The sequence below is a fragment of the Cryptotermes secundus genome, unplaced genomic scaffold (genome assembly GCF_002891405.2).
Source record: "Cryptotermes secundus unplaced genomic scaffold, Csec_1.0 scaffold203, whole genome shotgun sequence".
Taxonomy (NCBI): Eukaryota; Metazoa; Arthropoda; class Insecta; order Blattodea; family Kalotermitidae; genus Cryptotermes; species Cryptotermes secundus.
In genome coordinates, this window is record NW_019734312.1 from 283,374 (window position 1) to 294,519 (window position 11,146).

Sequence of the window (11,146 nt, forward strand, 5' to 3'; positions counted from 1 at the left end):
AAGTGAGGGTTTGTTGATGTGGGGCACTCTCTCTGACGAGAGGATGTGCCTGGCGTTTACAATTACTGATGGCTCTCGTCAGTGCAGTCATTTTTGAGTCCGAGTCCAGTGGGACCGTATTTTACTATCTCAGACTCCATAATACCTTTTCGTCACCTCATACCACTCGCAAGGATACGGTGGAATGGATTACGACCCTTTTATAACTTCCATGTGACCCAAATATAGATTACCAGTTCGAGCATTTGGCGTTATTCTGTTTTTTCCTTCGTTATTACGAGAACGTGCTTACCAAACCGTTGCCTAGCAAATGGATTATTCCGTGTATATTCGTTGCAATGGGAATGTTCTTACCGAAACGTTGCCTAGCAATGACTTCTGTTCTATATCAGTTCTTCAGGCTTTCAGACGTTATATCACAATATTATCCCCCCCCCCAGAAATTGTACCTTTCTTCTTTGCAAAACGTAAATCTAAAACCGGCATTTCTGGTTATTCGGACTTCGTCCGCCGTTCGGTATTATGAAGAACACTAAAGAACATGACTTCCAGTGGTTCGGGTTAGCTTTCCTGACGGACCCAAAACAGTACGTGTCTCCCATCCACTCATTTGAGGACAGAAACTAGTTTAGTTTCCGAAACGTTGTATTCTTTAGTGTTCTTTAGAATACCTAACGATAGACAAAGTCCAAAACCACCAACAATCCTGAGTGTTAATCATCATAGTCAGGCCCCTTCAGAGTCTACATCAGTCTACAACAAGCCGTGTACTGTCCGCTATGTGGCCAACACTTTCCATATCCCTCGAGAAGCAACAAAATGGCGTGGGAACATCAATGTACTCGAAGTGGCAGCCTGCCACGTGCAGTCTCTGATGGCAGCCAAATTTCAGCTTCGGGTCTTACAGAAAATTCCTATTTTTATCCTACGTGAATTGCTATACTGCAGGATGATGCAATGTTGAGCAAAAAGGCTTTGTCTTCCGAGCTAAGCCAAGTCAACAGAACACACAATAAGCTAACCTGGATACAGATAGTGAAACCAATTTTTTTGTAATATGTTTACATTGTCTGTATAACCGCTGCTATCTCCAAGCAGGCTACACGCAGGTTATACAGACAACTGGAAGAATTACCTGCCAACAAACGTAATTAATTAATTAACACTTCGCAGCATTAAGAACAAAAAATCTTGGAACGTACAAATCCTACCGTCGGACATGATACGACAATTTATTACATGAATGATATCCAGGGCATGAGTAGTGCACATTAGCCTAGGTGTCCAAGGAAAGAATTTATGTCACGTTCTCAGAGGAAGCAGCATTCCATGTATCTTAGAACGTAAGAAATTTCTCACACTCTCTAAGAGCATGTTGGAGGGAGTCCAGAAGTGAACGTCTGATGTGGGCTGTGGCACTGTTGGGGGCACGGTATTTGCAATAAACCTGAACAATAAAATACGTATATATACTCGTATATTATTCTGCTTGGGTAATTTGAACGGTGAATTTGTCCCTTTGCTTAATTAAACACCATGCAAAGAAGACGTGTGGACGAGTGAAGGCATAGCTCCATACATTCTTAACCTCAACATTAACGGAGGTAAATGGCCAGCTTAACGCTCCGGTCGCTTTATCCCAGGGAAAGAGTCCCCGATACACAATATATATACAGCTGGGTGGGCCCCGGAACCAGTTTGGGTGGCTGGAGAAGAGAAAATCTCTACTTGTGAACAGGGTTCAAACATCGATGCCTTGGTCGTTATGTGGGACATTTTAAAATATACGACATTATTTCCAAAATACAAGGGAATAAATTTAATACGTTTTAGCGGAATGTCTCGATTATGATTAGTTTTGTAACAGCAGATTTCTATGTACAATTAGTCAAGACCATTGCCAATGAATGAAGAGTACAATTTCAACAATTGTAACCGAGTCCTTTCATTGGACCTTAATGAAACGGTTAGCCTAGAGGTAACGCTTTAGTCTTCGGTTCGAAACTCGGCTGGGACACCGGCTATCCTGACAAGGGATTCTCATGTGTTTCCTCATTTCCATGCTAACTTGATATGTTCACTACCACTTCCTTCGAAATCCTTTGCAGTTTATCATTCATCTCTATCCAGACGCTACATAGTTTTCATCGTTAATGACCCACTAAGAGAAAGTAGGCCTTGTTCCAGAACACACTCAGTAGTTCTTACCATCAGTTATTGTTATTGTGGCAGGTGCTGGCCACCATGGCGTGCAACTTGGTGGCACTGAACGTTATCATCACCCTGGCCTTCTCAACAGTAGCGATTGCACAGCTGTATCTTGCGGAAGGTGACCTCTCGCTGGACAGCGTCCAGGCTTCTTGGATTGGTACGTAAGTTCCCTGAACATAGCTCGGTGTCAATTCTTGGGACTTTTCTGGGATCTAAGATCATTTAACTGACGTTTCGTCTTCAAAAAGAAAAAAAAAAATAAGGAGCCCCATATGTCTTCCTATGTTTTGTGAGTGTTTGTTTACGCGCCACCATCACCAACTCTATTCGTCCCCTAACGTTTTGGAGTGATCTACTAACTCAGTCTTCAGGATAGAATGATAAGCCCCGGCTTCTTCTTCTATACTGAAGATGGAAGTAGCTGGTTCCTCCGAAATGTTTGTAATTCTCTACCACATTTATATGACGATATATCTCAGAAGGAATAATCTTCAAAACTTGTAACTTTCATATTTCCATCCCTTCGTCTTCATATAACCTGCTTCTGACAATGCCAACTTAAACCGGAAGTCCTACTAATTCTGTCATCTGTGCATATTGTACTACAGTCTTCTCTGTCTACAGCTTAATCTTGTTCTGCATTAGCAGCGTACGTCGGTATATCGCCTATCACTTGTGGTCTGTTTGAATGCTTTGCAGCCAGCATCCCGTACGTCTGCCAGCCCGTGGGTAGCATCATGTCGGGGCTCATTGTGCAGCTGTTGGGCCGAAAGTTCTCCCTGATGCTAGTCAACGCACCTTTCCTCATCGGCTGGATGCTGGTCTGTACTGCAAAATCTTTCGAGCAGTTCGTCGCAGCACAAGTCATCCTCGGCGTCACCATCGGACTGTGCGAAGCGCCGCTCAACACGTACTACGGCGAGATAAGCCAGCCGGAGCTACGGGGCATCCTGGCGGGAACAGCGGGTAAGAAAGGAAGGAAACACTGACTGGAAGAGCGGGTTTGAGATGAAGGAACTCTCAAGGCCATGGAAAGTATATGGGTATTGTGAGAAATTCTGTTACAAAGGAGTAGTTAATTAAATCTTAGGAACTCCCTGACAACAAAAAGGGGAAAGGTCTGGGATTATTCCGGTGCTCGTAAAACCTTACGGAACTGACACAGATCACTCTGACACAAGTATCTACAGCCCTCATTTCGAAAATCTGTTTCCGTTCTTGATACGGAAGCCAATATGCACCTAAATTCTGACAGTGTCAGCTTCATGACATAACACTACATACCGATCACTTCGTAAAAAGGTAAAGTTGTCCCTGTACTTAACTAATTAAGCACTACATCATGAAGGCGTATGGGGAGTGGGTGTATAGATCCATATTTTCTTGGCCTCGGCACTAGTTGGAGATGAGTGGTCAGCTTTACTTCCCGGCTGTTTTACCCCCTGGGCAAAAGCCCCTGGTACCAATTGGATAGGAGGTTGGGTGGACCCCAGAGCCGGTTTGGACGACGTGGAAAAGAGAAAATTCTTGACTTTATCGGGACTTGAACTCCGACCTCGTCCAGCCGGTTCCAGTCGCTATACCGACTACGCTATCCCGGCTCACCACCACTTCATAAAATAGAACAAAATATAAGTTAAACCGAAATATACAGACGAATATTTCTTCTAAACTCAATAATTGTCCTTTTATGAAATAAACACATATCGGCTTTTGTCTCATGTACGTGTTCGGCAGGCATAGTGGCGAATTTCTTAAGCATAAATAAATAGCACTACTTCCGAAATATACGCCACCCCAAACTCCATATTAGCGGGCTGGATTTAAATCTCCTGATCCAAAGCTTAATATAAATGTTACTCATAGCATGCTGGATCGAAAATTGTAAATTTCTTTCTGCCAGATACAGGGATATAAGTCAGGGCGATCAAACCTCATACAGCCTTCCCAGTTCATAAGAGCAATGAGTTGTCCACAGGGGTATCCTACCAGTCGGGCTTCTTCCTGGAGTACCTGCTGGGAACAGTGACCCACTGGCGCACTGTGGCCATCGTCAATGCGGTCTTCCCTGTTGTCACTGTCATTTACCTCAGCCAGGTAAGTGCTTTACACTGCGACTTCATACTGAGTATATGACAGTAAGGTGGAGCTAGCCTGTAACAGGCCGTGGAGACCTATAGAGTTGTGAGCCGTCGAGGCTCCCACATTTTCTAAACAATTGGCTCACAGATGGTGGCGAGGTGGTCAGCCTTACGCACCGGCCGCCCATTACCTGTAGGAAGATTCCTGGTACTCATTTCTGTTAGAGGTTCAGTCAACCGCGGGACTGTAATGCGGTTATGGAAGGATATGGCAAATTGAAAATAATCCAATGACATCGGAAATCGAACTCGGGACTTTCCGGTTTGTAGCATAGTGCCTCAACCAACTACGCTACCGCGTACCCCCCCCATATATGACAGTAAATGTAAGAATTGTGTATCATTCATGAGTCCGCCTCCGGAAGCACCCGAATTCCTTAGCGACGCACCTCTACGATGAAGAAGAAGTCAGGAGGCTTCACAGATTCAAACCGTCAGAACTGTTAACCAGATTTGCTAACTAATTTTGTAAAGATTTGCTATTTAATTTTGTAAAACAGACTATAATTAGTTAAATTACATATAGAACGAGTTCATTGGAACACGTTCATCATGTTAAATTACATTTACACTCATCATAACTAGCACTTATTATCCATAATAGCTGGATAGATTGTATAATAAATTGGAGAGAAAAAAAAATTCATGAGTCCAAATACAGTGGTTCACCAGTTATTATAGCCGAATAGAAAAGCAAAATACATAAGTGCATAGTCAAATGCACAACCTAATAAAATAAACATACATATTAGGAAGCGACAAGATTTTCTTTGAGCTCACGCTCAGTAAATGATTCCATTTAAAGGTACCCGATGCTCCAATTTGGCTGTTATCGAAGGGGAGAACTCGAGACGCCGAAAAAGCATTATGCTGGCTTAGAGGTTGGGTGAAACCGGCCGCCGTTAAAGAAGAGTTCTCACAGCTTGTTCGTTACAACGAAGAAACGAAGAAGAAGGCCGCACTGCGAACGTTACAGGAAGCAGAACAACCGGAAGCAGACACACTTCTGGACTGGTCGGGACATCAGGCCAACGGCAAAGCGCCAGGAGCACCACGTTGGAACTGTCTGCATACAGCACGGGACCTGTTTCGTCCTCCGACTCTGAGGCCGCTGTCGCTTGTGATACCGTTCTTCTTCTTCGTCCACTGGTCAGGGATGACAGCAATCAGGCCCTATATGGTACACGTATTCGAAAGCTTCCACGTGCCCATCGATCCAAATTGGGCCACAGTGAGTTCCAACCTACTGTATAGTTAATTGAGACTTGAGTTTCTCCAGGCATCAGATTTACTCTTCCTCTTCTTTTGATTACTATCTTCTTTCTTTGCCTTCCCTTTTTCTTAATTCAATATGCAATTAATAGACGACTGTTATGCGCAAAATGTCCTCAGTTATCTGCCTTGAAAGCATTAACGCTTGATATTCCTGCTCCTATTGTAATGCTTATCCGTTCTGGAGAATTTATTTTTATTCTGTCGTTAATGGCCCTCACGTCAGTTAATTTTACAGTATTATAGTGACTGCTATGTGGCCAGAGCTTTCCATATTTGTTGGAGAGTATTAAAGTGGGCTGGGCACTGTCCCACAATCCAAATGGCCGCCTGCCAACTCCAGCCTCTGATATCTGCATAATTTCAATATCAGATCTTGTAGAAACATTCGATTTTTATGCAACATGAATTTCTGGTGTAGGACGAAGCAATGCGGAGTAGGCAGGACTTGTCTGTCGAGCTAACCCCACTTAACAAAACAAATACGTCATACAGAGTCGAAGTGGGCTGTGACTAAATTTGAAAAGTGGGGAAGGTGCAAATGAATGTGGCCGTGGTCAACTTTAATACATCATTTGTAACAACAACCCTCAGACACGGCGGGCCTGGAACTTCTGGAGTGGTAACTACCTATTTTGGTGATCTTCTAGGTGGTGTCGGCTGGCACAGGAATCCTGGGCTCCATGTGTTTGCTGCTGCTGGTACATTCGGCCGGAAAGCGTTTCCTGTCACTTTGCTGCACCTCTCTGTGCTTCGTGGCCTGCCTCCTTCTCGGACTATACGCCTTCATGGTGCCCGGAGTTCCGGATCCTGTGGTGCAATGGCTACCACTCATGCTCTTCATCGTCTTGTCCTTCGCGCAGAGCATTGTCAGCCAGATGCCGTGGACGCTGCTGTGTGAGGTCTTCCCCTTCAGGACGCGCGGTCTTGCCAGTGGCATCACGGCCGCCGCCTGCTACGTGTTCCTGTTCCTCGCCTCTAAAACGTACCTGGACATCGAGCATGGCCTTCAGCTGCATGGAGCCTTCTGGTTCTACAGTGGGGTCAGCTTCTTTGGGTTTCTGTTCCTGTATTTCCGCCTTGTGGAGACGGAGGGCAAGACATTGGAAGAGATCGAGCATCACTTTACGCGAGGGCGAAGCGCCAGGGGAAACAAATAATTGAGCAACTGGAAACTAAAACTGGATAATAGCCCAAATGTGGTCAATGTGAACATGAAATACGGCTGTATGAGGCCTCTAGTTCACACCAAATTCATGGGTGCAAAGGAAAATGTTCAAATTACTGTTCTTCCAAAGACGTATGAAAATTCTTACGACCCTAAGATCCGTTCGTCATATAACATAGAAAATAATTGTATGTTCCATTTTATTTCTTTCAGACTTAAGAATTCAATGAAGAGGTCCATTAGTACAAAGTGGAAAATAGGATTCAGAGATCGAAACCAAGGAGGGACAAGAATATTTGTTCTTCTCCATAGTGTCCAGACCGCTCATCTTCCTGCACAGTGAGAAATGGAGACCCTTTCCCCCCGGTAGCAGAGCGGCAAGGGTGTGAAATTTACCAGTTGCCTCCATGTAGTGCCGAGAATAAGAATTCGTGGAGTTATGCCTCCACTCTCCCTAGTTCTATATGGCCCTTTCTCATTAAGCACCGGCGCATTTTTGTCCTTACTTTACATATAATGTAACAGTTCTAGTATGTTCGATTTCGTTGTTCAGTTACCTTGAAAAGCGTGTTGTTCTACGTAGAAGATGACTATTATTGTTGTTCAACTAAATCCAAAGTTGGAATGTGTCGACAAAGTTTAACAAAACTCCCAAATATCAAATTTCATGGAAAATTGTTTCATTGGTTTTCGAGTTGTTACATGTGGACAGACACGGACAGACATGTAGAAATTATTACGCACATTTCTGCAAATTTTCAATGCCAACACAACGAAAATGACACATAAATATCACAAAAGCTCTTACGCAACGCGACACATGGAAATATGAACGAACGGGAAGGAAGTCAACTGGAGCATCTCATGAAAAATTGGTGATGCTGCTCTTGAGGCATGGAAAGATGTATCAGAGAAGAATGAATGTGAGGAGTGTGAGGATCGTCTGAAGTTCCTAATTATTTTATTAATACAAACAACATATCCTAATTTCTTTGTTGTATTACGAAATGATGTTTTATACATTTATTATTAAATAAATATTATCACATGTATAAATCCGTTTGCCGTGAATTTACACTCACAGATATTACGACATTTTTTCTCTATTCTTGCCAATATGCAGAGTGCCTATGGCTATTAAAGGGGTGTGCAAGTGTTGCTTATTATTAGAATTCTCGTTTCCAAATTTATTACATATTTACTCAGCGGCCTGTAGAGTGCAAGCGAACTATACCGACCGAGCGACCGCCGCTTTTCGGCGAAGTTAGTGCCATCCTTAGCGGATAGAGGTGTCACGTGGTCAGCGCAATCTCGGTTTTCTAGGCCGGAGCCCCTATTTCCTTGAAATAGCTCCTCAATTATCCTCACGAGGCTGAGTGGATCCCGTTCCAGACTCACTACTTCTCAGAAAATTTGGTAGCGCCGGGAATCGAACCCGGGACCTCTAGGTCTGTAGCCGGGAACTCTGACCACTAGACCACAGAGGTGATCACATAAGTATATTTAAATTTCTTAATTTGGGCCTTATTTACGCTTCATAATTTAAGTTATTATAGGCCTATAGACGAATATTATAACATGATACTAACGAAGCAATCATATTCTGGGTGACAAATTTTACTTAATTTATATCTAATTAGCATTTGATTTGTTTCATTCTGGTCCGTCACACTAACAATATCATGAAAAGTTAAACGGTTCCGTCTAGTGTGACTGGCGGAGATATTTATTTTAATTATTCTTTCCCGTACAAGTTTCCGTCTTCAGAGACCATCATCAGAGGGACACCTTTACATCAATACAGTTGGAAGTCACTATTACAATATATGTTCTGAACGATAAAATATATACATATAATGTTAATAATGTACAATTGGGTATAAAATCTAAATTTTTTACAACTACAGCGGCTGTTCCAATACATTAAAATATTTGTAATAGGTTTGTTACTATTTTACTGGAACTTATAAACCAAGTAGTTTCGTGTCCTTTTTCTTTCTATTTCTCTTGCCGGGGGCCGAACGTGTGCCGCCTTGTTCTCGAGAAGAGGGTTCTTTGATGTTATCCTGTATGTGTTTGTGAAAATTCTGCGGCTACTCAAGAATTTCCCAGCATTTTATGGAACCCAAAGGTTCACCCTCACCTGTCATCTGGGGCTATGACAATAGGCCAGAAGTGGCCGCAGTACAAGGCACTTAGTCCCACCTCACTAGCAATAAAAAAAAGCCAGCAAACAACGTTTGACACCCCAGGAACTTAATTGGAGGTTATCCATAATACATTTCTTATGACAAGGAGTCAAGAACACGAAGAGTAATAAAAGAGGTCAGTGTCACTTCATCGCTGTCAAATTCAAGGGAAAATGTACGCAGCTGCGACACACATATGTGTCAGTAACTGGGCTGAGTTTCTGAGTGGATTAAATCAGAAGGTAATATGTTGATTTGCAGTGAAGAACTACCGGGTTCGAGTATAGACACTTCTAGGGAGTTACATGGTTTTAATCCTCCCTCCTGCGTAAAAACAGTGAAGAGTTTTTGAAACAGAGTGCATATATTTCCTCAGCAGTCATTTCTAACTCACCTCATTCCCTCATTTCTGGCGATTCTCGATCGACGTGTTCTTCAACGAAGACGTATCAGCTGCAGAGGTTAGTAAGCCAGCTATCTTTCATTACTTGCATAACACCTGACGAATTTTCAACAGGAAATTATCGCGGTTATCAGGACTTTGATATTTGGACACTGCACATATTTCATTGTCATCGACGCTTATATGTTATAGCCCTTGGGGTGCATTTCGAGATTAGAATGTCAGTCAATATGCCTACTATGAAACTGATAGGGTATTCATGCCAGTCGAAAAATATATAATACGAAGTTACAATAATGTCACCAAATAAAATCTGAACTAATAATTGAGTCACTGAACAGTGTATCAAGCATTGTGCTTTGATTCAAAAGTATATATATGGTCTCTGAACAAATCACTTGGAGCTTGAAATAAACAAAAGGCTGTTCGATATACTACCGTTTGGGAGTTACGAGAGTTCAGAATTCTGGCCTTTACCCTCTTTCATTTTCGTGTGCTGAAGCCTTAGTAACTTCACACGACCAAGCTCACACTAATTCTGGTGAAAACATAGCGACAAGAGCGAAAGTAGTTTCGAATCTCTGCCGTGACCATAAAAATGCAGACTTCTTATTGGTGGACCAATGGGAAAGACAAATGTATTCATACTGAGAATTCAGCGGGTTCGATCTCCAAAACGGTTACGGACATACACCGCAATACGTTAAGAGCGCTGCGTGCTGACTTCTGGGCCCTCAACTCGCAAAGTTAACGCAACTTCATTTATCCGTTGCGGAATTCCGTTCCGAACAAGAACCTTCTGTGAAGAATTAAACCCAAGTTTCGGTGATTCGACGTAGAGATTTTAAACAAGGGAAATAAACCGGCGACTACTAAGCAAAGAGGGACTCCAAGTTTGTGTTCGACTCCATATCAAAGACATCAAATTAAGGTTCTAGTACTGAGTAAACAATATTTCGATTTATTCTTTATTTGACCGGGGGGGGGGGCTTACCGCTTGTTTCTCCAACTTCTTGAGAAACCGAAAATTCTGCAGTTACTCAAGAATTTTTCACAATTTTATGGAACCCGAAGGTTCATTACCGTGTTCACAAGAGCCCTCAACTGCTTACTATCCTGAGCCAGTTCAATCCAATCCATACCATCCCATCCTATCTCTCTAGAATCTATTTTAATATTATTCACCCACCTACGTCTTGGTGTTCCCAGTGGTTTCTTTCCTTCTGGCTTTCCCACCAATATCCTATATGCATTTCTGTTCTCCCCCATCCGTGAGTTCTCATTCACTAGCCGACAGATACTGAGATACCTATCCGCCTCTCCTCTACCACCCACCACTACGCCGAAACTCCCCCAAGGAGCTGAAAGACGGAAGCTCCGGTAAATATAAATTAAAATCGAATGAAGTTCAGGAGGACGGTTAGAGGGCAAATGTCTGATGCTGTACTTACATGCGAATTCAGATCAACTCAGATGGGTGGTAGGATTACTTACCGGACACTGCCACCTAAAAGGACACCTTTCCAAGTTGGGACTGACAGGTAACCCAACGTGTGAAAGGTGCCTACAAGAAGACGAATCAGCTACACACATCCTGTGTGACTGTGAGGCCGCAGCTCACACAAGATTTCGTCACTTGGGTCACTTCTTATGGAACCAAGTGATTTTTATGACGCCCCCATAAGCAGGGTCCTACACCTTATTAAAAGTGTAGGATCAATAAAGGGCTAATGCATGGGGAAGTACAATAGATCATTGAAGA

The 11,146-nt window shown here is 42.9% G+C and overlaps 1 protein-coding gene across 1 annotated transcript in view; it reads left to right on the forward strand.

The window, feature by feature from the left end:
• Positions 1 to 6,784, forward strand: part of LOC111868481 — a 52,601-nt gene extending 45,817 nt beyond the window's left edge. The window contains exons 13-17 of the mRNA XM_023859146.2: positions 2,233 to 2,368; positions 2,911 to 3,177; positions 4,190 to 4,308; positions 5,158 to 5,583; positions 6,275 to 6,784. Coding sequence (XP_023714914.1) covers positions 2,233 to 2,368; positions 2,911 to 3,177; positions 4,190 to 4,308; positions 5,158 to 5,583; positions 6,275 to 6,784 — 1,458 coding nt within the window. The remainder of the gene's footprint in view (positions 1 to 2,232; positions 2,369 to 2,910; positions 3,178 to 4,189; positions 4,309 to 5,157; positions 5,584 to 6,274) is intronic.
• The last annotated feature ends 4,362 nt before the right edge of the window (positions 6,785 to 11,146 follow it).